The 25,540-nt window shown below is 49.7% G+C and overlaps 11 protein-coding genes across 11 annotated transcripts; 8 read left to right on the plus strand and 3 right to left on the minus strand.

The window, feature by feature from the left end:
* The first annotated feature begins 121 nt into the window (after positions 1 to 121).
* ASPGLDRAFT_44293 (mitochondrial 37S ribosomal protein uS7m) lies at positions 122 to 1,576 on the plus strand. The gene is made up of 3 exons (XM_022545997.1): positions 122 to 476; positions 539 to 871; positions 925 to 1,576. Exons 1-3 carry the CDS (start codon positions 144 to 146, stop codon positions 1,339 to 1,341), a joined length of 1,083 nt encoding a protein of 360 aa, XP_022403178.1. The 5' UTR covers positions 122 to 143; the 3' UTR covers positions 1,342 to 1,576.
* Positions 1,577 to 2,269: 693 nt separating this feature from the next.
* Positions 2,270 to 5,002, plus strand: ASPGLDRAFT_120933 (putative plasma membrane phosphate transporter Pho87; the record flags this gene model as incomplete). Its single annotated transcript, XM_022540189.1, has 3 exons — positions 2,270 to 2,352; positions 2,438 to 4,785; positions 4,857 to 5,002. 3 exons carry the CDS (start codon positions 2,270 to 2,272, stop codon positions 5,000 to 5,002), a joined length of 2,577 nt encoding a protein of 858 aa, XP_022403179.1.
* A 377-nt stretch (positions 5,003 to 5,379) lies between these two features.
* ASPGLDRAFT_23680 (uncharacterized protein) lies at positions 5,380 to 6,126 on the minus strand (the record flags this gene model as incomplete). The annotated part of the gene is made up of 2 exons (XM_022543313.1): positions 5,380 to 5,386; positions 5,459 to 6,126. The coding sequence occupies 2 exons, from the start codon at positions 6,124 to 6,126 to the stop codon at positions 5,380 to 5,382; spliced, it is 675 nt and encodes a 224-aa protein (XP_022403180.1).
* A 1,147-nt stretch (positions 6,127 to 7,273) lies between these two features.
* Positions 7,274 to 7,903, plus strand: ASPGLDRAFT_23681 (uncharacterized protein; the record flags this gene model as incomplete). The annotated part of the gene is made up of 2 exons (XM_022543314.1): positions 7,274 to 7,818; positions 7,897 to 7,903. 2 exons carry the CDS (start codon positions 7,274 to 7,276, stop codon positions 7,901 to 7,903), a joined length of 552 nt encoding a protein of 183 aa, XP_022403181.1.
* A 1,943-nt stretch (positions 7,904 to 9,846) lies between these two features.
* On the plus strand, positions 9,847 to 11,049 carry ASPGLDRAFT_1234450 (DUF2470 domain-containing protein). Its single transcript, XM_022540399.1, has 2 exons — positions 9,847 to 9,921; positions 9,990 to 11,049. The coding sequence occupies exon 2, from the start codon at positions 10,213 to 10,215 to the stop codon at positions 10,870 to 10,872; it is 660 nt and encodes a 219-aa protein (XP_022403182.1). The 5' UTR covers positions 9,847 to 9,921; positions 9,990 to 10,212; the 3' UTR covers positions 10,873 to 11,049.
* A 529-nt stretch (positions 11,050 to 11,578) lies between these two features.
* ASPGLDRAFT_44296 (40S ribosomal protein eS8) lies at positions 11,579 to 12,425 on the plus strand. Its single transcript, XM_022545998.1, has 2 exons — positions 11,579 to 11,666; positions 11,760 to 12,425. Exons 1-2 carry the CDS (start codon positions 11,593 to 11,595, stop codon positions 12,289 to 12,291), a joined length of 606 nt encoding a protein of 201 aa, XP_022403183.1. The 5' UTR covers positions 11,579 to 11,592; the 3' UTR covers positions 12,292 to 12,425.
* Positions 12,426 to 12,667: 242 nt separating this feature from the next.
* ASPGLDRAFT_33401 (Zn(II)2Cys6 transcription factor) lies at positions 12,668 to 14,787 on the minus strand (the record flags this gene model as incomplete). The annotated part of the gene is made up of 3 exons (XM_022544305.1): positions 12,668 to 13,535; positions 13,591 to 14,028; positions 14,084 to 14,787. 3 exons carry the CDS (start codon positions 14,785 to 14,787, stop codon positions 12,668 to 12,670), a joined length of 2,010 nt encoding a protein of 669 aa, XP_022403184.1.
* A 309-nt stretch (positions 14,788 to 15,096) lies between these two features.
* ASPGLDRAFT_23685 (uncharacterized protein) lies at positions 15,097 to 16,416 on the plus strand (the record flags this gene model as incomplete). The annotated part of the gene is made up of 2 exons (XM_022543315.1): positions 15,097 to 15,914; positions 16,245 to 16,416. The coding sequence occupies 2 exons, from the start codon at positions 15,097 to 15,099 to the stop codon at positions 16,414 to 16,416; spliced, it is 990 nt and encodes a 329-aa protein (XP_022403185.1).
* Positions 16,417 to 17,614: 1,198 nt separating this feature from the next.
* ASPGLDRAFT_80478 (aspartate aminotransferase family protein) lies at positions 17,615 to 18,952 on the plus strand (the record flags this gene model as incomplete). Its single annotated transcript, XM_022550071.1, has 1 exon — positions 17,615 to 18,952. Exon 1 carries the CDS (start codon positions 17,633 to 17,635, stop codon positions 18,950 to 18,952), a length of 1,320 nt encoding a protein of 439 aa, XP_022403186.1. The 5' UTR covers positions 17,615 to 17,632.
* A 156-nt stretch (positions 18,953 to 19,108) lies between these two features.
* Positions 19,109 to 20,425, plus strand: ASPGLDRAFT_44298 (metallophosphatase domain-containing protein). The gene has a single exon (XM_022545999.1). The coding sequence runs from the start codon at positions 19,315 to 19,317 to the stop codon at positions 20,311 to 20,313; it is 999 nt and encodes a 332-aa protein (XP_022403187.1). The 5' UTR covers positions 19,109 to 19,314; the 3' UTR covers positions 20,314 to 20,425.
* Positions 20,426 to 20,575: 150 nt separating this feature from the next.
* ASPGLDRAFT_44300 (guanine nucleotide exchange factor DCK1) lies at positions 20,576 to 24,975 on the minus strand. The gene has a single exon (XM_022546001.1). It carries the CDS (start codon positions 24,956 to 24,958, stop codon positions 20,762 to 20,764), a length of 4,197 nt encoding a protein of 1,398 aa, XP_022403188.1. The 5' UTR covers positions 24,959 to 24,975; the 3' UTR covers positions 20,576 to 20,761.
* Positions 24,976 to 25,540: the final 565 nt, after the last annotated feature.

A 25,540-nucleotide genomic window follows, 5' to 3' on the forward strand; every position in this document is an offset into this window, starting at 1 on the left:
GGCGCAGCCAGCTGGCCAGCTTGGTGATAGATTACGTTAGTGGCATTGCTGACTCAGCAGAAAATTGTCGTCCCGTGACCAGCCTTGATTTCGCCGGAGATTCAATCATCACTGCCATTGACAGACCGAAAAGAGCTAGAAAGATGCCACCGCGACTCAATTTTTTCTCGGCCAGGAAGGCCGTTCCCGTCCTTCGCTCGTCTACCCCCTCCGTCAACGCGCGGCAGAGTATCATCGCCAACCTCCCGCACCGGTCCAGCAACGCCGTCGGTCTACAAAAAAGATGGAATTCGTCGGGATCGGATAAGAAACAGGAGGCACCAGAGGAGGCGGATAGACTGAAGGGTCCTACGGAGGATGCATTGCCTCATGTGAGCGAGGAAGCCGCCGCGACGGACCGGATCATGTCGAAGGAGAAGCGATGCGATGGGATTCCGAGTTCGCCGGAATTGGAGCAGGGAACTCCCATCTCCGAGGTATTTTTTGCCTGCTATATGGCCATTATGCATTGTGTCTGACCAGTTATGCTTCTCTATAGATCCTCGAGCGCGACGAAAAGGCTAGAAAGAACGCACCTAAGGTGATGCAGGATATGATGAAGAAACCGTCCGGCAGCCGCTCCTTCTCCACCTCGACCCGTCACCTGGAAGATTTACAGAAGAAAAACACCAAACCCGATGATGCCTCGGCTTCCCTGGTTGCCGATATGGTTGCAAATGTCGACTTCCAAGCGGCCGAGCTCGCCGGCCTCAAATTCTCTCCTCCAAAGCCTTTGGCTAAGACCGACAACTTTCGATCACGATATGAACCGCTTTTGGAACAGTTTACCAAGCTGCTTATGGAGGATGGGAAGTTGAGTCTTGCTCAGAAGGTATACACACAGTCTGTTCTATCTGTCTACGCGGGAGGCTAATTATCTGGTAGAATATGGCCCACATTTTGGATACGCTGCGAACCTCCTCTCCCCCTCAAGTCAACCCCAAACGCCGTCTCCTCCCCGGCCCTCCCGCCCCTCAGCTGCCGCTCGACCCCGTGCTTTACCTGACCTTGATCGTGGACTCGGTTACTCCTCTGATCAAGATCCGTAGCCAGAAGGGTATCGCTGGTGGTGGTGCAGCCGTCCAGATTCCCGTGCCTTTGTCGGAAAGACAGCGTCGCCGGACCGCCATCCAATGGATCATTGATGCTTCGAAGAAGCGACGCGACAGCAAGTTCGCCAACCGGGTCGCTCAGGAAGTGCTGGCTGTTGCAGAGGGCCGCAGTGGTGTGTGGGATCGCCGCGAGCAAGTGCACAAGCTTGGTATCGCAGGCCGTGCCAATCTTGGAAAGAGGATTCGTTAAGTTTGTGGTGTATGAAGGTCACGGTTATATCATGTGGAATACACGGTGAAATGCTGGTGTTTGTGCTTTCTTTGCTTTTCTCTATTTGTAATTAGTCTAGGGTCATTTTGAGCAAAACCTGCATTGTACATTCCATGTTGTGAGTCTAACTGTAGTTCTCCGATGGTCCGTATATACCGAGTAGTAGTAGCAGCAAGGATTTCGGGACCTGCATATACAACATACAAGTACTGCGATTATATGCCTTTTTACGGAGAACAGCTATTCAAATGAATATAGATTAAACAGTAGTAACCATCAAAACACATTCTTGAACTGTCATCAATGATTGGCGTGCTCATGCCAAGATCAGTACAGTAAGCACCGGCCTTTGTGATTCGAGTTACATCCACCCCGGCCAACTCCCATCCACAAGTACAATCCCACCGTCTTTTCTCTGCACTCTTTCCCTTTCATTTCGCTGGATTCCCCCTCATCCGACACCGTGTCGTCGAATGCTGCCGGGCGAAACGTGGCACACATCGCGTCTGCGACGGGTGCCTTCGCTGAGCCGGACAACCACCACTTCAGCCGCCACCGCTACGGCGTCAACGACCTCGACGACCACCGCAACGTTCCTGACGAGGACATCGAGTTAGTCGAATTATTGCGAGACGAATCGGTTCCGTCTGCAGAAACAACAGCAGCAGCAGCAGCAGGACAGGGTACTCGTGAACCCCGTGCGATTGGCCGGTGGTCGGTTGATAGGAGATTACAAGGCAGCTGGGACGAGCTCGAAGGCAACCTCGAGAGCGCAAACGAGAAAGAAAAGACCTTCAGGCTACCATATCTTTCACCAGACCAGGTGAAATACTGGAGTCAGGCTCTTCGACAACGACAGCAACAGCGACAACAGCAGCGAAACCGAGGAGACGGAACGGAGCTCAAGATGAAGTTCTCGCACAGTTTGCAGTTTAATGCGGTTCCGGACTGGAGTGCGTATTATATTGCGTATAGTAATTTGAAGAAATTGTGAGTTTGATTCCACTTCACTTTTTGTTCACTGATGTTATACTATGCGACGGTGGAGTGTGAAGCTTACAGGATTGACTACCAGGATATACTCGCTCGAACAGGAATCACGTCGAGTAAACGGCCAGCCGTACACTGACACCGAGTCCGCGCCGTTGCTGAACGATTCGAACTCGTCGAATTCGGACGTGGTATTCCGGCGAGCCCTCGATGCTGAACTGGAGAAGATATGCTCGTTTTTCCAGTTCAAGGAATCGGATATCTTCGATGAAGTCGAGGATGCCACGAGAGAGGCGGAAGATTATGCTGCTCAGGCGGATGGTGTCAATCTGGATCCCGTGGCCGAGAGCATGATCAAAGCTCGACGGACGAGTGTCGGACGACCCGACAGCATATTCCGCAATAACCGGAGTCGCAGTGGCATTAGTGACAATGTCGGGGATGAAGAAGATGATGATGCCGATAGTGATGACGATCAGGCTCCGTCTGAGGCCCAGGGAAGATTGCGTTCGCAGTATGCGGAATCCACGAACCCCGGGGATGGCCACACGAGCGAGTTGGGTGACTCCCAGTTTCTGGGAGATTCTAGATTGATGCAGTCCAGTCGGCTGCTTGATCAGGATGATCAATTTCTGTCGGACCCCAAGCTCAAAGAGCTCCATAACGCGGGAATCTTGTTGAAGAAACGGGTGGTCGATGTTTATGTCAGTCTCTGTGGGCTCAAGTCGTATGTCCAGCTGAACAAGACTGGATTTTCGAAGGCGTTGAAGAAGTACGACAAGATTCTCGACCGCAGCTTACGACGGGATTACATGAACTCTACCGTCTCTCCGGCCTATCCATTTACCGATCCTGTCATTGAGGACCTGAATGGGAAGATCGACCACATTGAACATATCTATTCGGATGTGGTCACAACAGGGAACCTGCATATGGCGCGACGGGAGCTCCGCTTGCATTTGCGGGAACATGTCATCTGGGAAAGGAACACCGTCTGGAGGGAGATGATTGGCATTGAGAGAAAGGCGCAGGCTGCGAACGTCGGTATTCGCCGGACGCTCTTAGGAGCGGATGATGATCCAGCCGCAGCCCAGCGACAGGGCGATGAGCTAGAGATTCGGACCAAGGAGGTTAGCACTCCTCTAGGCCGCTACAATATCCCCCAATGGATGTGCAGCTTGAGCTTTGCGACGTTGATTTTGATATTCGTGGTGTTTGCCATCTTGCTCGCGGTTCCGATCATGGTGAAACCGGAGCAGCAGAACTGCCTGGCCATGCTTATTTTTGTCAGTCTTTTGTGGGCGACAGAGGTTGTTCCTTTGTTCGTGACATCGCTTCTCATTCCATTCCTCGTTGTGCTGCTCCGTATCATGACCTCGGATGAGAAGCCTCACCAGCGATTGGGTCCGAAAGAAGCCACCAGCGCCGCCTTTGCGTCCATGTGGACTCCGGTCATCATGCTGTTGCTTGGTGGCTTTACCATCGCGGCTGCGTTGTCCAAATACGACATTGCACGTCGTATGGCCATGTTTGTCCTGAGCAAAGCCGGAACCAAGCCTCATGTGGTGCTATTGACGAACATGTTCGTTAGCATGTTCCTGAGTATGTGGATCAGCAACGTCGCGTCTCCTGTCCTCTGTTACTCGATCATTCAGCCCCTGCTGCGAAACCTGCCTCCTGATTCGAACTTCGCCAAAGCCCTTGTGCTGGGTATCGCTCTCGCCGCCAACGTCGGAGGCATGTCTTCGCCTATCGCATCACCGCAGAACATCATCGCCTTGCAGAACATGCATCCGAGTATCAGCTGGGGGACATGGTTCTTCATCGCTATTCCCGTGAGCATCCTTTCAATCCTCTTCGTTTGGGCCCTGCTTCTCGCAACCTTCCATCCTGGCCGCGGCACGACTATCGTCCCCATCAAACCCGTGAAAGACCGCTTCACCGGCGTGCAATACTTCATCACCATCGTCACCATAACCACCATCGCCCTCTGGTGCGCCAGCCATCAACTCGAGCACGTCTTTGGCGACATGGGCGTCATCGCCATCATCCCTATGATCCTCTTCTTCGGAACAGGTATTCTCACCAAAGAAGACTTCAACAATTTCCTCTGGACAATCATCATCCTCGCGGCCGGCGGTCTCTGTCTGGGCAAATCAGTCACCTCCTCGGGTCTTCTTCACACCCTGGCAAACGAGATCACCGCGCGTGTCGAGGATCTCAGTCTCTATGGTGTGCTGATTGTGTTTGCGGCTTTGATTCTGGTCGTCGCTACGTTCATTTCGCATACCGTTGCGGCGCTTATTATGCTTCCGCTTGTGAGGCAAATTGGTGTTAGTATGGAAGACCCGCATCCGAATCTGCTCGTTATGGCGAGCGCTTTGATTTGTTCTGTGGCAATGGCGTTGCCGACTAGTGGATTCCCGAACATGAGTAAGTTTTGTCCCCTACTCTCATAGTCTCCTTGGATAGTGTGTGGATGTGAGTAACTAACGGTATTATAGCCGCCATCATGACCGAAGTCCCACAAACAGGCCAGCGATACCTTAAGGTCCGCCATTTCTTCACAAGAGGTATCCCGTCGAGTTTGGCGGCGTTTGCCATCATCGTCACGGTTGGATATGGATTGATGTATCTTGCTGGGTTATAGTCACTTACAAAATTTTCTGGACTGGTGAGTTGGGCATTGAGTTGGGATCAGATGTGTTGTATAAGTTGGATTTATGCTTATTTCCTTGTGAAGTCTCCGTCTTATTTTGTTATATGATTGACTTTTTGTTTTCTTGATATCTTTTCGTTTGGGATATCCTTTTGTTTTATCAGTTGCATAGGATTTAGAGTTGGTATACAAGGAAAAGCTTGGTGAGATTATATAGAAGCTTAACGTCATTAATCATTGCTGTAGTGCATACTATATATCGCATAGAATCGAAAATGTTCAAAACAATCAAACATAAGATGGAGGCCAAAGTCTAGTCCATATCCCATCTCGTATATACCCAATCAAAGCCGTGAATCAGATCTTCATTAGTTACTACAACGAAAACAAGTTAGCAACGAGACCCAATGACTAAAAGGTAACGGGGGTGGAAATAGCAGTACTGACAGCAAACCCAACGTCAAATCCCCATGAATCTTCGCCTTCAATTGCACCTCGATATCCAAATTCAAATCCAACCTCAACCGCAACTGTTCATCCTTCCCTTCTTCCTTCTCCTCCTTACCACTATTACCACCCAACACACCCCCAACAGCCTTACCCGCAGACCCCGTAGCCCCATTCACAGCATTCCCGGCTGTGTTTTGCACCAGGTCGCCTGCTTGGTTTGCACCCCCGAGACCGGGGAGGGGTCCATCGTTCTGCTGTTGGCGGGAGCGGCGTTGGCGACGGGGCCGCTCTGCTACGGCGGGTGCGTCCATTTTGCGGTCGATATTATCTGTGTCGGAGTCTTGTCTGTAGCGTGGTTGGGGGCGAGGTCTTCTTCTGCGGCGTTGGGGTTGTTCGGGTTCGGGTTGGGGTTCTGGTTCAGGTTCAGGTTCAGGGTTGGATTCTGGTTGTTCTTGTTCTTGTTCTTGTTCTTGTTCTTGTTTTGTTTCGGTGTTGGGTTGGGATTGGGGAGGGTCTTGTTTCTCTTGTGTGTCTTGGTTTTGGGTTGGCTCTGGTGCTTGCTGAGGTTGCTCTTGTTGTTGAGGTGCTCCCGAGAGGTTCTGACCCTGGTTTTGGGATTCCTGGTTAGGGTTGGGAGGTTGAGATTGGTTCTCTTGGTCTGCCATTGTGAAGAAAGAAAGGGAAGAAGTTATATGTGCTTAGTGCTTGATAGTGATACCCCGTGTACTTAAGAATTTAGAAAAAAAAAAAAAAAAAAAGTATAGAGCAAGCAACCTATATCACCCGCATATTATAGGCAGGGATGGAGACAAGATCTTAGTGTCCGACGTCAGACACCCAAGACAGACAAGCGTCATCACGGTATCTAAAACATCTGAACCGGGCATTAAGTTGGCCATAACCATATGATTTTTGCTTAATATGGGGTTAACGAGGGTCCGGTATGACGTCCAAACGGGACGTCTCGTAATCTCGTAAAATCGTTGGAAAGATCGTCCACCAATCTGATTGGAGATACAGTGGAATTGGAATATAATTAGCACAAGATGCAGAGATTTAGAGGCCAATCAGTGTAGAGTTGGAGGATTTTGCATTGAGCCGTGTCGGTCCACTTTGACGCGCCGTTGTGGGAATGACGCCAGACAACGTCAATGCGGATGGGGTTTAGTCTTTCTCAACTTTGATTTGGATCCTCTCCACCCCGGAACTCGTAATGCAGTAATGCATGGTACTGACAATGCCGTCGGGATTGTATGCGTTTTTTAAAGGTATTATTGCGATGCTCGTGGAAACGCCGGTTTTCAGGCACAACTCGGCGCATCCATGGAACATGCCCAGTTCGCAACCGACGCAACCACGAACATTTCCATGGTATGTTTCATTAACGTCGCCCTAGGACGGGAAATGCAAGCGAGAATGGTAAATACTCCGGGTTGCGATGGCGTATGCTGTCTTAGAATAGTACTGAGTCTATTGGCTGGACCATGACGATCTCAGGTCTGTTGCCTGATATGGGATGTTTCTGCTGTATTTTACATTGACCATTCGTACCCCAGATCATGATTGTTGCCGCCAACGTCATTATCGTAGAAGTGGATTGTCGGGACAGAGCTTCGGCCGAAATGATGTCGTTCTTTTGGACGGGGTATAGTAGTGTACACCTGCCCACCTGGGATTCTTTCGGTTATCATCTTGTGTACATTATTTGCTACCTCATAACATACCTTGCATCTGTCAATATCGCTATCATCAACCGCATTCTTCTACTTCATCCTCCGTTACTCCATACCAATTCAACACCCAGTATTCAAAATGGCCACAGCAGAACAGACAAAGCAACAACAACAACAGCCAACCCTCCAACCGGAGGAGTACTCCGAAGCTGATTATGATACCGACGACTATGAATACTCCGACGACGATGAACCCGCACCTCAACCTCAACCTCAAAATGTGAACCAGAAAATGCAGCCGCGAAGACAACAGCAACAACAACAACAACAACAACAACAACAACAACAACAACAACAACAACAACAGCGCAGAACACAAAAAGACGACTACGTTGACAATGACGACGATGATTATACCTCCGACGAGCTATATTCCGATGAGTACTCCGACGACGATGACTATGCCGATAAAAAGGGCACCCAAGGCAATGACATGCAGCCATACCAATCAGGCAGACCGTCGATAACCAACAACAATATCTCCGGGGGAAATACTGATACCGCTGAGAAGAAGGGGAAGAGCATAGATGAAGAGGAAGGGATGAAGCTCAAGTTGGACTTGAATCTGGAAATTGAGGTTGAGCTCAAGGCGCACATTCATGGCGATATTACTTTGGCTTTACTGTAAGTATTCCCTCCTTTCTTAGAGAATTATTACACAAAATACTTATTTACCGATGGATGAGATGCTGAGGAATGTAGTGCATGAATTATGGACGACTCAAACAGCTGTTCTCTCATGGTACTTTTTTCAATTCTGTCCTGCCTTTTTTTCTCACATTAGTGACTAGATAACTATAATGATGATTATATGTAATATATTCACTGAAATACCTTCCCATCGTTTGCACATGGAGTGAATATGTAGTGTCAAGTCTACTGTCATATTTCTAGTGCTTGTAAATGTAGTCTGATAGCTTTACTCCCCCCTCATCCCATCGATCATCCAACGATCAACTACTTCCGTCCATTCGAGACAGTGGAAGATCTGCCAAACACCAATCTAAATATCAGAATTCACGTAAAAAGATTTTAACACTTGCCCCAAATTATTTACTCCTTGATGGCGATCTCTGGCAGTCCTAGCTGCTGCAGTTAGTCCTTGTATACAGATAATTGCTAATCTCTCTAGTGTCGGCATCGATGCTTTTATACTCTTCCAGCAATTCGGATTATATGTACTGTTAGAATCCGGCACTCGCTAGATCGAATCGCAAATTGGGATGCGAGCAGCTTAGGATTGACAATCCGAGCTTGATTTTGCCGTTTTGTCGATACATTCCGGCTATTATTCATTCAGACACTGGCATCCAAGTCTTATACTCTTCCCTGCCTTTATTTGCGTTTATACTTCACCATCTAGCATCCAGCATATTCTCAGACAATGAAGAAGACCTCCCATTCTTCTGTTTTACTTTGCATTACAAATAACAGAAGCAAAGATGATGAAGGAGGAAGATCCCTTCGACCTCCCAGAGAGCTTTTATAAGTATTCAACCTTCGCGGCTGCAGCATTTCCTAGCGGTCATGTTAGGACCGGAGCAATCAGGACAAGGTGCCTGGCATCTGCTGGACACGCTGGGACTGCATTGTTAATTTACTTTCTTTTTTTCGTGAAAGTAGTCGGTGCCGACAAGCAAAGCATCATGAAGCGGTATATGAGTTGGAATTATATACAACCCATACACCCACACATCAGGTTAGGAGGACAAAATCATCAGGTATGTTGTGTATTTTATAGCGATAAGCATGTAACTGACCAGACTCAGGCTACACGATACCTACATAAGGCCGTTCGCAATAATATGCGCTGATAGAAGTGAGCTTTACAACATCTACTGCAAAACGGCGAATGTAGTTTCGCAGTCGGCCTGAGAAGAGACACTGTATCCGGACAAAAAACCGTCGTTCTCCAGAACACAAGGCTCTCAAGTCGTACAAAACAAATCAGGGCTATTGAATCTCCCCTCAACCACCCTTGCACTTCGACAATAGGCCTCCCAGGTACCAATCATGAATACCGCAGCTTAATTTTGCCGACAAGACACAATTTCCGCTATCCCCAAGCCTGTTCGCGGGTACATAGTGTTGTGCGCGCTATTTATACTCTTTTCAGAGCATCTGGATAGTGGTTCGCAGAAAACGTAACGCTTGGGCTTGACCAAGCTCTGAATTTATTTGGCTATTAATGCAATGCTATTGGCAGTCTGTTTCTTCCAGCAGCCGTTTGTAGCGGCAGACAACCAGCAAAACGCTAGTATACAGGTAGATGATGGATAGTCTTTCCGGAAGTCGAGCTTGTCTATATCAATTACATTATGAGATGTTTGGCAAAAAAAAAAAAAAAAAAAAAAACCATGTATTCATAAAGCTATGTGAGGAACCTGTATTATTCGTTATTATCATTAGGGCTTCAAGACACAAAAAAAAAACAGGAGGCATTCTTATTGAATCAGAACAGATAGTATAGAACTTATAATCAGTAAGCTGTACCAGCTCTAGAGATTCTTGTCCGTACTTGAGATGAATCAAGGTGGTGAGAATTCAGAATCGACGAAGCCCCATCCCAATAAGGAAAGGGGTGTGAATCACGTGATGTCCACGCTTTCACGTGTATTTGATCTCTGGTCTGACATCCCCAATTAGTGCTACAGCAACAGCAAGGTCAACTGTTTGGTACTCATTGCACAAAAAGGCATGGCATAAAGCACATGTGCATCAGTTAGAGTGAGTCCGCTTTGAAAACCGAGGTTACCGCTGAGTTTAGCTGATCGACGGAGCCGATGCCGATATAGGAGGCGATTCCTGACCACCATCTTCGTTTCTCGTTCATTGCCGGAACAACACTACTTCCCAAGCAGCGGTCATCTAAGAACAGATGCTCTTCGATCATTTGACTCCATTTAGCTGAACGCAACACGGTGACACGAAGACCGGAATCCATCCACCATCCAGAGACCGAATTGCAGAGAGAGCGAATATATAAGTACTCCAACTGGACTATTCTTGGGCTTCAACATGGCTTCAAACGGAAACAAGGACTTCATCATCAAGCACATGAACGCGGACCACCAGGATTCGTTGGTGCTCTATCTCCAGGCATACTGCCACGTTTCCGCCGGCGATGCCAAATCCGCTCGACTGGAGGATATCAGTCTCTCAGACCTAGTCATCTCAGCCGATGGCGTTCGCTACAGCGTCCCCTTTGACCCGCCTATGAAGAGCTTCTCCGACACTCGTTCCCGCGTGGTGGCCATGTACGAGGATTCCCTGCAGCGCTTGGGACTATCGGAGTTCGCCATCAAGGAGTATCGAGCACCCCAGGGCTTCCAAATTGTCATCTTCGTGACATGTCTGGCTACGTATATTGGATTCGTCCAGCGCAGCAACTTCCTACCCGGGTCGATTATCTACGAGTCGTTGGGGCTTGAGAAGGTCCCCGCGTTTGCGCAGTTTTGCTACGATATTCAGCCGTTGTTGTTCCCTGCTATGGTCGGGATTCATGTGTTGGAATCAGGATTGTTGGCATTTTTGCGATTGCGGCCTCATAGAGTGCCCTTGTTCTCGGGTTTGTGGTTCGCGTGGATGGCCTCGACGTTTATTGAGGGTTTCGGGGCGTTTCAACGGATCAAGGGAATGGTCAAGGAGGAGGAGACGAAGCGGGAGAATCGCAAGTGATCGTATTAGGGGAATATGGTTGAACCGATTGGGTCTGTAATGTTAGTTATCTCCATAATAATGGCCAATGATGAGAATCAAATAAGAAAATACCCCGTAGTGATAGCTTATCTTATCGGGTTAGTCAAACGAGTCACATGACGCGCTAGTCTTGATGTGGACTAGTGCGCACATCGGGTAGGGCAACTCTTCGACAAGCGAGCCACACTGCGAAATTCACGACTGTCGACGACAAGCACTCCAACACCCCGACCACCCAACGACATTTGCCGCTACGATCCTGGTGAAGGGCTGCAGGATTAGAGGTGAGTTCTATTTTATTTCCTGTGGCTGCCGGTTTTTATTGCTTTGTTCTGCTGGTTTTGGATCCCGTTGTGTGGCCGTCGAGAAGAGGTTTTCGGTTGTTCGATTTGCGCCGTGGTCCTTCGTTAGCGAGATAGGGTGGGAAACAAGGCACATCTCTTGCGTTTCTTCTTCGTCTGCTCGATAGAGAACTTGTCTGCGCGATCGTTACCTGTGCACAATTGATCAGTCGATACTTGAGGAGGAACGAAAAAAAAAAAAAAAAGATATCGGTTATCGAGAACTCGGCGGGATTGGAATCAGCAGCATCAAAACAGAAAACCGCTGTCACTACGTTTTGTTCTACTGTCCGGTTTCACATCGCTAACGATCGTTCTTCCCGACGAAAAGAAATAGTCCCCTCCATCAAACGCCAACATGGGTATTTCTCGCGACTCGCGTCACAAGCGCTCGGCCACCGGTGCGAAGCGCGCCTTCTACCGCAAGAAGAGGTATGCCAGAAACCGATTCGTTCACGTTTGAAGTGGAGGGACTTTGGAAGCAAAGTGGAAGAGAACATATTCTTACCGGTGACCAACCTACAGAGCGTTCGACAAGGGTCGCCAGCCCTCCAACACCCGTCTTGGTAACAAGAGAATCCACCTTGTCCGTACCCGTGGTGGTAACCAGAAGTTCCGTGCCCTCCGTCTCGAGTCCGGCAACTTCTCGTGGGGATCTGAGGGTCTTTCCCGCAAGACCCGTGTCATTGGTGTCGTGTACCACCCTTCGAACAACGAACTGATCCGTACCAACACCCTCACCAAGTCGGCCATCGTCCAGATTGACGCCGCCCCCTTCAGACAATGGTACGAGGCTCACTACGGCCAGCCCATCGGCCGGAGACGCCAGGCCAAGACTGAGACCACCGAGGAGGAGAAGAAGAGCAACAGTGTCCAGAAGAAGCAGGCTGCTCGCTTCACTGACCACGGCAAGGTCGAGCCCACCATCGAGAGACAGTTCGAGTCCAGCCGTCTGTACGCCGTGGTTGCCTCGCGCCCCGGCCAGAGCGGTCGCTGTGACGGATACATCCTGGAGGGTGATGAGCTTGCTTTCTACCAGCGTGCGATCAGAAAGTAAAAAAGTGGATATGGAAATGGTCGTTGTAAAAGGGTGGTTTCGGAGTTTCAGCAATTTTTTCCAGAAAATTTTATGGTCTGGGCATCCGTGTCTGTAGAGCTCTGAGCTGTCAATTCAATGGGAATGATCCTAGTTTTTTACGTTTAAAAGGCAAAAAAAATTTGGAAAAGGTCTATGGACGGTTAATTGCATGCCCATACTCTTGGGCTTTCCATTTGTTCTAGTATGAATTCATTGTTTTACGCACTGGCCATATGAATTATCTGCGTTCAATATCCTAACTAAGTAGAATAGACACCTGACTGCCTGAAAGCGGCCCCAATAAAACACACCTAGCCCTCGTCTAGCACATGTACATCAAAGAGGCATCGGCATCTCAAGCCCATCCACAAACCCCGGGAACCCATCCTAAAAAATCCTCCAACGCTGATAAATCCACATCAACTTGATTCTCAAAATCCAAAAAACTCGTATCCCCCAAGCCATCGCCCCCGGCTTCAACAGAACTTATCTTCTCCACCAAATCACTACAACTAGCGAGACAATGGTCCGCAAGGTCCCACGAAAAATGTAATCGATGGGAATGTAGTTTGCTTATCATCTCCTTCGCTATTCTTAGTGGTGCATTGCCACTAGTTGAGGTTAAGGTTCTCATTCGAAGACCACTGCGTAGGAGGAACGTCGTGGCTGAGGTTAGTGAGAATGCATTAACGGGAATCCAGAATCCCCGGAAATGGGACTCGTCTAATTCCTGGATTAGATGGACGATATCTTCAGCTGCTCTCTGCGCTTGTAAATAAAATGGCGATATAGTTGCGTTTTCTTCAACATGAACGGCAGCATCTTTAGTATCGAGATCGAGCTGGATGCGTCGAAGGAGAAGTTTAACAGCTAGATAAGCCAGTCGGAAATTAGCTGCTCCTGGTGTATTCAGATACGTGCCGCGGAGGACTAGTCTGCGGATATCGTCTGGTAACGATTCCTCCCATTTACTGAGGATGTGCTCGAAGTATGTAGCGGATTGCACCTCTGGGGGGTATGGGTTGTTGGTTTTTGAAACTTGGTAGATGTGTTCGAGGTAGCGGCCTAGGACGTCGGTCAAAGTCGTTAGGGCGATGAAGATGGATGGTGCTGCTTTTTGATCTGGTGTGGAAGAGGCATCCCAGAGGTCTTCTAGTTTCAGGAAGGGTACATCGTGCTGGGCGCGGTTGATTTGGTGTGGTGTTCCGTATGCTAAGCTGCACCTGTTCTAAGTGAGCACGGGTTACACGTCATACGTGAGGTTCAGGGATAACATACCAAGAATCATGCAAGTTGACCAACCACCAAATTCGAATCCGAAACTTCTTCTCCAGCAGTGATATATTCCAATTCGAAGGATCACGGTTGAGACCTAATGCATTACACAAAGCAACCGCTGTACCAATCATCCCTCCATTACCGAACATCGAGGTACTCGGTCTACCGCAGACATTAAGAATGATTGCCATAACCGTTGAAATTCCCGGAGACAAGAATAACTCTGAGTGCAGGGCCTCGTTGGCTTGGTTCCAGATGAAACGGACATCGGGTGGGCGGAGGGAGCGTAATTTGGGTGAGTTTTCCCAATAGATTAACGCGTTGGCATACAAGTTGCAGAGCAGCGCTGGTGAGATCTTTTCTTTGTGTGTGCGGTAGACATTTCGAAAGGATGCTTCGTCGAATATCGGGAAACATATGTTTGCGTTTTGGAAGTATCTACAGCATATATATCAACGACCGGCCCGGTACCATCGACTCATTGATCACCTACAAGTCAACGACATCCTCCACACCCGGCTCGAGATATTTCTCAATATATTCACACTTTGTTGCTGCTAGGGTTTGCTTCGTGTTTATACCCAACGGTCGTCTTGATACGGTGTTGAATAGCACTGGCTTGATGGTCCTTCCGGAATCGAAACTTGGTCGGATCAGACATCTTCTACGAGCACCTGGAATGGTGGATAAGTAGCTCTCCAGGACGTCGTTGTCGTTTACAACTGCTGGACTGACTATGTGAGAGCTATCATCCCCAGTCTCGGCCACGATGCCCATGAAGTTGGAGAACAGGCCTTCGTGTCTAGTCTCATGCTCTGTTGCCCCAGGTAGACTCTCAGATGTATTTACAGGGTGATATCCTGTACCCGGAAGTTGTGGAAACACCTGCGGACTGTAATGAGAGCTTGAAATCGTCCTTCGTATCTGGCTAGTCGGGGTTGATGCTGGCCGATTACCACCCTCCTGCCTCGTCTTGGCCGCCAACCTCCGCGGTGTACGATTCCGCTGCGGAATATCATCTGTCGCCCGAGGATAGACACATTCAGTCCCGTGCAGTTGACAGGTAACACATGCGCTTGAGGAACCCGCGGTCTTGCATCGGGACTTGCGTTTTCGGCAGGAGTTGCAGGCTGGCTGTAGTCGAGATCGGTATGGCCTTGTGTTTTTGTCTGCCTGGGTATTGTCTGGCGTCTCCATTGTTATACTTGTTGGACTTATTGGTATTGGCAAAAAGTAGGTGCTATTAACTACTACTCCATGGAGGTGGAAACCCCGCGGAGGTTGACAGAAAGGCTTAACGCCGCCGATTGGTCAGACTCTCCGCGGGAGGAAGCCCTAGCATTACCGTTTGTGGATAACACGTGATTGCTCGGTCATCATCATGATCAGGAAGGAACTAGGCAGTCGTCGGACGTAAAAGAACCCGCATCGTTTTCATGGTCCTTTCTACTGCTTAACACTAACAAAAGAGGGACTCACGCAGATTACGTTCGATCAACTGCCAAGATGCAGGACATCCATCCAGTTGACCTCTACAGAATCCATTCTGACGACAGGGCCATTTACACCAACGCAAACGATGTCATCAAACACGTCGAATCAAAACTCAAGGAATACGTGACAGAAGGAGGCGCCCAGCACATCGCCATTTCAAACGTCACCAACAGGTCTTTCCAGGAGTTCAACAAAAAGCGCGAGCAAATCCGTCCTCACTCTCCAAGAGTCCGCTTTTTCAAAGAGCAAAAAGCAATGATAATCAAGTTCAGAGACAGCACGCATGCTACTGTTGAGGGCATGCTGCATAAAGCCTTCTTGACTAGGCTTACGGAGCTTGGGATAGAAGAAGAGATGCTCATGTCAGTGGGCGCGGCGACTCAGTCTTTGCCGGAGATGGAGATACAGCCGGACTTGTCGTATCTCCCGTATCAAACAAGGACGCTCAATGAGTGTCCTTCTTTTGTGATTGGGGTTGGAGATATGGATTGTCTGCATAGACTACAGTTGGATATGCGTTTGTGGTTGGAAGATTCGTGTGGTAAGACCAGGGTTGCGCTCTTGATGGCCATCTGTACGGAGAGCAAGGAATTCTTGTTCGAATTGTGGCAGTCGGAGAATAATACGGTAGAGTGTGTGCAGCATATTCGGGTTAACGACAAAGCCAACGAAGCCACAGATGCTCCTTTGACTCTCCCACTGGGACTGCTTTTTGATAGATTGCCTGTCCTTCCAGATTTGACGCCTGAGTCGAGCATCTCGCTTTCTGCGCAGGACCTTGGTAAGTTTGAAAAGGATATCTTTGGTAACATGGTAGTGAATCGACAGAAGTAGGTAGATAGTGAATGCAGTCCAGCTTCTTCGTTTCTTCCATTGCGTTAAACTATCCAACTGTTACAATCCGCAAACTCCTACACTTTTTTAGGTCACTAACTTGGTCTTCTCTGGGTTCCATATCATAGAGTAGCTCTAACACAACCCCCTCGGAGACGATTCCACGGAAATCTCTCATCTACAGCAACATGCGGTGGACGAGCTCTGAAGTTGTATGGACACGAAGATCTAAAACCACTATACCCAGCATCTTACCGTCATCGTGCAAATATTCCTGGTGGCTTACGCAAGGCTCTAAGCTGACTGGGTGCGACTACACATAATAGATGGAACGTGACTCGGGGTTATTACCCTGAGAAGTTCAAGCACTTGTTGGACGACATGATCGAATATCTCTATAGTCGTCATTCTTGTGGACCAATCGGGGCCAATCCAGTCATTGAATTCAGCGCTCAGATAGAAGACATGCGAGTAGTGAAGCGAGGGACCCAAGGTTGAATTTTCAGAAGAGAATTTCAATGCTTTCGACTTGGCCATGAATGCGATTGATGTTGCATGTCCCCCGGCCCATTTGCGGGTAATAGACAACAACTCCCAACATGAGCCAACCTTGAAAGCAGCTAGATTTGCCAGGCATTTTCAGTCTATAGAGAATTGGCAACTTTTTGAGCTTAATTGAGCAGAAGGAGCCTTTTTAGGCGCTATACGTATGATTGATGATTGAGCAGTAATTATTGAGGGAGCATATATGAAAGCGGATTATTATTTTCTATAAAAACGAAGGCACAGGCGAGTTCTTACTGGTGCAAGGGATCATTAATAAGGCCGAGATCTGTATGTATTGCCGGATTTCAATTGAATATTGCCTAGAGTGCTGACATTGATGGTGTAGCATCTCCCCATAGTTCGATTGACGCGATAAAGCCAATTATACGCTGCTAATCAAATAAAATACGCTAGTTAAAATGAACGGAATTGCTATTGCAGGTCTCGTTGTTAAAGGCTCCAGCTATCACTCTAGATAGCCAGAAAGGACTGTCAATGGCCTAAGAGACAGAAAGTCATTACTTGCTCATCGAAACTGGTCGCTACAGCAGGAAGGGCTATGGCCGACCTGTCTGACAGGCCTCTTTGAACAAGAACTCTTAGAGCAGATTTTAAGAATCCTGCATGGGGTTAACTATGGCTTCTGGTCTCGAATTTTGCCTTCATCTCAAATTGTGACACCCACAATGCAGTTTATCAAGGAGCCTCCCAAGAGGATGCGATGCTTTGCTTCGCGACGAAAACACGATTCAATAGCATGAGTACTTAGAGTGCATGCTACAATAATATCTCCTAGGATGCAGCCAGCAGCTGGCCCTGGAGCACGCGGGCAGTGTCCCCCAGGTGCTGGCGCAGAGCTTATGGTCGTCTAGCTGTTCGTCAGCTTTCCTTCACCGAACACATTCGAGATCGTTTTGATGCTTCTCACAGTAGACTGTGGCTGAAATCAAGGAGAGAATGTTCCGCGGAGGTTTACCTAGTGTCCACAACGATGGCTAAAGACTTCCGCGGAAGCCCTAGCGGTGATAAATGATTGTCATTGACTGACAAGAAGATTGCATGATTTATCTATGAGAAAATACATATAAATACCTTTGATCCGGTTCCTGTTAGAGTAGTCTTTTCTCCGCTTCCCTCCCTCAGACCGTTTGACAGCAAGGCATACACCATGGCCTCGTCCGACGCTACTACATTCTTCTCTAGAGCAGACAAGTACCTAATGAGCACTGGAGTCCCCTACTCCCCCATGATAATCACCAAAGCCCAAGGAACTCGCCTCTACGATGCCAACAACCGCCAAATCCTCGACTTCACATCAGGCCAAATGAGTTCTCTACTTGGCCACTCCCATCCCGAAATCGTCGAGGTCATCCAGAAGCACGCCGTGGAACTCGACCATCTTCTTAGTAACATGATAACGCATCCTGTCGTCGACCTCGCTGAACGACTCGCGCGCTTCCTACCATCTCCGCTTGAGAAGTCCTTCTTTCTCAACACGGGATCTGAGTCCACGGAGGCAGCTATCAAAATGGCTAAATGCTATACCGGCAATTTTGAGATCGTCGCATTCGCAGCCAGTTATCACGGCCTAACCCAAGGCGCCGGATCCGCAACATACTCCACCGGTCGAAGAAAAGGCGGGCCCGCCATGCCAGGCCAACTCGCCTTCCCAGCACCTTATGCCTATCGCTCTCTCTTCCGCAAAGCAGATGGCTCGTATGATTGGGAAACAGAGCTAGAGTTTGGCTGGTCGATGATTGATAGACAGAGCGTGGGGTCGCTGGCTGCGTTTATCATGGAGCCTATCCTCTCTACTGGTGGCGTCCTAGACTTTCCACCTGGGTATCTTCAGCATATGAGTCTTGAATGCAAGAAGCGCGGTATGTTACTTATCATGGACGAGGCACAGACTGGGGTTGGCCGTACGGGGCAGATGTTTGCGTTTGAGCATGAGGATGTTGTTCCGGATATCCTGGCCTTATCCAAGACCCTGGGATGTGGGCTGCCGCTTGCTTCTGTCAGCACTACCGCAGAGATCGAGCGTGGTTGCAAAGAGGCCGGATTCTTATGGCTCACAACCCATCTCAATGATCCCCTGACTGCGGCGGTAGGGAACAAAGTTCTGGAAATTGTGGAGCGAGATCATATTTGCGAGCGAGCCACAGAGCGCGGAGGCCAATTACGCTGTGGTCTCTTGAAGCTTCAAGAGAAGCACTGGTGCATTGGCGACGTGCGAGGCCGGGGTCTATTGCAAGGTATCGAGATCATCTCTGACCCGGAGACCAGGGCTCCTGGACCAGAACTTGGACAGGCGGTTTCAGAGCAGGCTATGGCGAGAGGTCTCTCTTGTAATATTGTTAATCTGCCTGGTATGGGTGATGTTTTTCGTCTGGCGCCGCCGGTTACTGTTTCTGCGGAGGAGATTGAGGAGGGTTTGGGGATATTGGATGAGGCTTTTGCACACGTTCTGAGTGCGACGACTACTTAGCCAGCAGCCATAAATAGCATAGCAATTTCAAATCACAGAATAGGCGCTCTTATGATTATTGTTTAGTATGATATCACGTGGATTGCGTATACCATCTAGATGTGTTCCACCAACTCAACTCCTCGCGCTTCCACCCTCAATAAGTCATTATCAATCCTGTTGTCTTCCCGATTTCATGCTTATTCTCCAATCCAGAGTACCTCTGCTCATTAGGCACACCTCTCCGATAAATACACTACCCCGCATACTCCCACCCCACTATCGCTATCGCTATCGCTATCGGCCATATCGATACCGATATCAGCCAACGACCACAACAACACCTACCTTCCTACACCTCCAGCACCAAGCACACACCCACGATGACCTCCAACACAAAAACAACCAAAACTCGCATCCTCCTTATCTCCGACACCCACACCAGCCCCCCAACCCCCTCACACTCAACCACATCCTCCGCCTACCGCTCCCCGCTCCCGAAAGCCGACATCCTCCTGCACGCCGGCGACATCACCAAAGTCGGCTACAAGCATGAACACGAAGAGATGTTGGCGATGCTCAAAGATGCAGATGCAGAGCTGAAGCTCGTTATCGCGGGGAATCATGATATCACGCTTGATGAGGAGTACTACAATCGGGTTGGATATTTGAGACATAAGCGGAAGTTGGGGTATACAGCTGCGCTGGACAGTAAAGAAGAGGGAGGGGACGGACAACTTGAGAACTGCGCCGAAATCAAAGCCCTCTACACGCACCCCGACGCCGTCGCCGCCGGAATCAGATACCTAGAAGAAGGCCTGTACACGTTCACCATCTCCAACGGCGCGCGCTTCACGGTCTATGCCTCACCCTACACGCCTGAATTCTGTCAATGGGCGTTCCCCTATGAGCGCCATGTCGACCGGTACAACCCCCAGCCTCCCGTGTCTGTTCGACAATTCGGTGTTCAAGCACCGAATCCTGTGCCCAGTTATCCGGGGGTGGATATCATGCTTACGCATGGCCCGCCGTATGGGATTTTCGATGAGGTGATTCCGAGTGGGAGTCATGTGGGATGTGAGAATTTGTTGAAGGCAACGGCGCGCGCGAAGCCTAGGTTACATGTGTTTGGGCATATTCATGAAGCGTACGATGGTGGCAGGTTGGACTGGGGGACTCAAAAGATGAAGAAGATTCGGGGCGATCCGGAGGATATGCTGGAGGAGAGGTGTTTGTATGTTGATGCTAGTGAGGATGGGGGGAAGGGATTGAAGTTTGGGGAGGAGACGCTCTTTGTCAACGCGAGTGTGGTGACGATTAGGTATCATGCGGTTAATGCGCCTTGGTTGGTGGATTTGGATTTGCCGGTTGAGAGACAATAGTTTACGAGGAAGGGTAGTTAGATCGCTAAGCACCATAGCTTGACATATGTATAATGCATGATATGAATAATTTACAGGAATCCAAAGTCCAAAAGAGATTAAACCAGTGAAACACAAAAGAAACGGCTGCGATCAGCGCCACAATTTCAAAAGGGATATAATGTCCAAGCATTGAGGAAGGAGATTTTCGTCATAACAGACAGAAAAGAAACACATTAGAAGAGAAAATATAGAAAGGAATGTCATCCATGACAAGATAAAGCGCCACAATGCAAAAGACAACAAACACAGGGTAATAAAATGCTTGTAATAAACCAAACCAGAACCAACGCTGACGGGAATTGGTGATGTCCAGACATTAAACAATAAACAATAGAAGAGACAAGGGGAAATTGATATGTAGACAAGAAATAATTTTCATATAAAAGGAAGAAAGAAAAAGAAGACCTCACTCTTCATGGACCAAGCCACCATGAGTATCTGCCTTGAAATCAAGACGACTGTTCTTCCGTCCAACTCCTCTGAGCAGACTGAATCGCTTCATCACGGAGTCCCGAACACCGCCACCGGTAGGCGAAGTCGGGCTCTTGGGACTCTTGATCGAGTTGACACTCTGCTGCCCCGTTGCCGGCCGTGGCGACTCTCTCACAGAGGGAATTGTGCTCCAACCAGCATGCGGGCTAGTAGGCGACTTAGGACCGCCATTTTGTGGAGCTACAGGCTGAATGCGAATGTCATGCGACGGCTTAGCCGCTATATCCCGAGAGGTGCTTCTCGAAAGTTGCTTCCTGTGCTTGTGCGCATCGTCAGTAGTAATGCTAGCCGCGATTGACAACGACGAGCCATGGTTGTACGGCTTGTCAATACCAAAGAAGCTCCGGCGCTTAGAGTGAGTCTCCCGGGAATGGCTAGTCGTCCGGCTGTTGATCGTAGCGGTCTCATTGTCGGGATCGCCGTTTTCTTCCGCGTGCTCGGTCAAAGTACCATTAGATCTGCCCTCGAGCGCCTGCCTCGTCTCAGCGACCGCTTTGGAAACGGAGCCATTCGCTCCATGGTGGGATCGCTTGAACGGGTTCATGCTGCCGATCCGATGACTGACAGATTGCCTCGTCGAGTGCTTGCGGCTGTGGCTAATCCGAGACGATCGGATCAACTCTTGCTCGGGGCTAACCCGCCCTGCTGGCTGCTGCTGACGGGAATCCATGGGGTTCGGAGATTGGCGCTGAGACGGCAACGGTGATGGTTCCGGAGCAGTAGTCGAAGCAAGAGATGCTATCTCCGGCGAGAAGGACTCTTCAAAGCGGCGCATTAACTCAGCCTGAGTCGCCTGGTATGCTGGACGACCGTACAAAGACAGAGCGTGCTTGATGACCAAGGCATGGTCGAGAAGCGCCACGGCCAAAGCGCTTTCCAAGGGATCGACAGGCTTGGGGGTCTCTGCAGTCTCGTCTTCTTCAGTAGACTCGTCTTCTTCACTATTGCCGCCTTCTTCGTCCTTCTTGGAAGTCTCGGAAAGGAATTGGCGATACAGCGCCACACAGCTAGGCGACGAGCTGCTGACTTCAAGCAACTGCTGCAGTGCCTCTGTCAGGTTTGTCAAGCTAAGATCTTCACCGGCCGCCGCCTTCCGTGTCAATAATGACAGCTCTTGTGTCTTGCGCCATGTCCGCTCCAGTGCGGTCTGCAAGGGCGACAACGTGATCTCTTCAATGGAGACTATTTCACTCCTGCGCAGGATGTTGGGGAATGGCTCTGCAGTCGAGAAGATAGCCTTCTCAACCCATTGCTCTTCAACATTCGCACTGTTGACATGTCTCTTCAGGGTAGACGAGAAGCGGCACGGTTCAGAAATCACCAGATGCTCCCTAACAGACTGAGGAACCTTGGTCCGCTGGTAGACGGGATGGTTCATATCACGCTGAGGACTGACAGGAGTGATCTGCAAGAACTGGCCCTCGTAATCGCGAATATCACCCGAAGACACAACCTGCGCTGCCGGGTGCTCACGTTGCATCCGATCGATGAACGTCGCCATCCGCTCGGTCGGGAGACACTCGAAGATGTATTCCTTGTCTCGTAATGTAGGCGCAAACCCGAGACCCTTGTAGACGACGCGGAAGTACCGACTAAACTGCTTTTCCTCCTTGGCGATGTACTCGTGAATCTTGGCCATGGAGCCCTGCGCCCGCGACAGTTTGGCAAAGTCCATCATTATGTACTCGTATTGCTGGGCCAACTCCTTGTAGCAAACAAGAGCATGTGCCCAAGCTTTAGCATCCTCAAAGTGCTGGATAATGGAGAAGTACAGCGATTCCTTTCGCTCGAACGAGCTCTGCTCAGGGAAGGCAGGGTTGAGGATTTCCGGAACGTATTTGTTGGGATCCCAGTCGTACAGATCGGCGTGGAATTGAAGAGCCAAACCGGCCTCAGTGAAGTAGCCCGCAGCCGCCTGCGCATTGGCAAGTTCATGGACGTAACGGATGAAGATGTCCTCTCGGCCCATATCCTTCATGTACTCCATCAATCTCAGCGTGTTGAAGCTTTCCGTTACAGAACCGCTCTGAGAAGCAACAAACAGATCCAGCAGCTCGTCAACAGTCGTGATGAGACCCTTGACCGCATTCGAGAGATCTTCATCAAACGTCTCGTAACCATCAAAGTGGCCGAGCAACTCACTAACGAACAGTTTCTGGAGGATGCTTTCGTTCATGTGCTTGGTCTTGAAGAGACTGTCCAGACTCGAGATAATCTCCGTCTCAATGATAGACAAGTCCTGGTTCAGATCCCATTCGCTCAGGATCATCGATCGCAAGAGTTCGACCGCAACATGGCGCAGACCTTCATGGACGCTAAGACAGAGCTCCATGATAGGGTAGATGAGGTTGGGAACGTATTGAACCTGATAGCCACCAAGCTTCCTCAGGCCGTACCGTTCTCTCTCCTCGTCGGACGTTTCCCAGCCGATCGCTTCCCAGCTCGAATGCAAGAGATCTGCTCCTTGCTCTCGAACATCGCCCGCAATCTTCCACACAGCACGCCGTTTCTGTTCGGGGAAGGTCTCCAGGGCCAAGGCATCACTAGAAACAACTTTGAGTAGCGTCATGAAGTAGCACTCCCAGAGTTTGGTGTCGAAGGTATCAGCATCGTCCGGCGCCGGCAGGAACTTGTCGACCATCATCGAACCCAAATGCTCCAGACTCTTCACCGTGGCGCGGTGGTTGTACACATGCATACTAAGCCAGCTCTCTGGGTATGCCTCACAATCCAAGATCGAATTGTGCGCCTCGAATGCCTGAGCAAGGAACGTAGAAAGTTCCAAATCCTTGAGCGCCAGCGGCTTGGGTTTCGGGATCTTGGCCGTGGCCGCCATGACGGCCGCCAACTCCACAAGAGCCTCATCGAATTTTTGCTTGGTTTTGCATGTTTTGACCTGGAACGGGAAGGTCTTGCTGAAGAGCAAGGACAAGTACTCAGTCTCCTCCACACCGTCCGGGATAATAGAGCAATACGACGCAAAGATTCTGGGCATGAACTCGTACAGCTGTGGATTCGGCTGTGCCAACAGCTGGGCAACAATCGCGCAACACAAGCGGACTTGATCCCGATATAGATCAGAAACATGCCCAATTGCACCCCAGTAAGGAGCTAACCAGCTGATACAGCAGGAGATCAAACTCTCTCGTTCCTGCCCCGAAGCAAAGACCTCGAACTGGGTATAGTGCTGAATCAGGATCAGCTTGTAGAGAATCAACATGCCCGTAACATCCTTGCACGAGTCCATAAAGCTGAGAGCGATCATGAAAATCTCATCCTTGGGCAGCACCTTGGAAAGTTCGGGGAGCCATGTGTGGAAGTGCTGAACGATGAGCGTCTTGCTTCCAACCATAGCTGGTGACGGATTCTTCATCAGCGACTCGAGCGATTGGAATATCGTGTGAATGTCGCGGCTGAAAGTCGATCCGACCTTGGTGATCCCAATGCCCTCTTCCTTGGCCTGCTGCTGCTGTCGAGCGTTGATGATGAACTTGAGCACATGCCGTCCGACCTTGAACGTGGAACGCAAATTCCGAGACTGTTCAGCGTCCGAATTGGCACGGAGGAGACGAAGGTAGCTGCGAATGAGGCATGGTGTGACGAATGGGAAATTGAACTGGTTGTCGGCGTAGTGATCGACCAACGGTCCTAAGTTGAACCGGCGGTCATGGACGATACCGAGTACCATCACAAGGTCATGGAATATCAAATCTTCGTATTCCTCGTTCCCTGCGTTTTCAACCAAGATACCGAAGAGCGAATCGAAAACACCGCTGAGTTGCTTGACAATCTCCATTTCAGGCACGAAGAGCACCCTCCGGAGGGTATCTAGGAGGTCGTCCACGGGTCGTTCTCTCCAGTTCAAGAGGCTCAGGATCGCCTGGTCTTGGGAATACTCGGTGCTGCACAGGTAGGTCTCCAGACGCAAGGATGACATGGGCCCAGTAACCGCCTCATCCTTAGTCGATTCATTCTTCCCGAGCGCATTCCATGGAAGAGACAAGTAGACACCTTTCCCGCTCTCAACGTTCGACGTGTGCTTGTCATAAGCGTGGAGGACCAGAGAATGCGGGCCATCCCGCATGAAGGCCTGATTATCCCACAGCGGCATCCACGCCAATGCAAACGGAAACTCAGGCGCATCGGCAATGCTCATCACGAGATGTGACCCGGGTATCTGATCAGAAGGAATGTTGATCCGGATGGTTTGATTCCAAGGCGTGCCACGATCGGCCACGATCGTGCGCCATGCCGTGTGCGCGGTACTGCTGGAGGAAGAGGGGTAAACGCATCGGTCGACCCGTGCTCCCGATGCTGTCCGCACTTCGAGGGTTAATTGCAAGTTACGGAGGCCTGTGTTCATAGGGACTGGCACCTGGCCGGCATGAGGGTGTGACAGAAGCGCTTCAGAAGGGAAGATGGCCTGGGTGAGCGTCACATAAATATCAGATCGCGGTGTAGTCGGGGCCTGAGAGAATCCCATTCGTCTTGTCTGCACAACATTGTGCATGATAGTAGGGTTCCTCCGAACCAGGTCATCCGCGTCGGTACTGACGAACGGGTGCAAATTGAGATGAAGTCTCGCTGCCCGCTGAGCCCGCATGTACTTCCCACTGGGACTGGGCAACAGCGTGCGGATCAGATCATCAAAACCTTCGGACAGTCCTTCTTCTTCGCCATCCCGGAGCGGCGA

Source organism: Aspergillus glaucus, assembly GCF_001890805.1.
Source record: "Aspergillus glaucus CBS 516.65 unplaced genomic scaffold ASPGLscaffold_5, whole genome shotgun sequence".
Taxonomy (NCBI): domain Eukaryota; kingdom Fungi; phylum Ascomycota; class Eurotiomycetes; order Eurotiales; family Aspergillaceae; genus Aspergillus; species Aspergillus glaucus.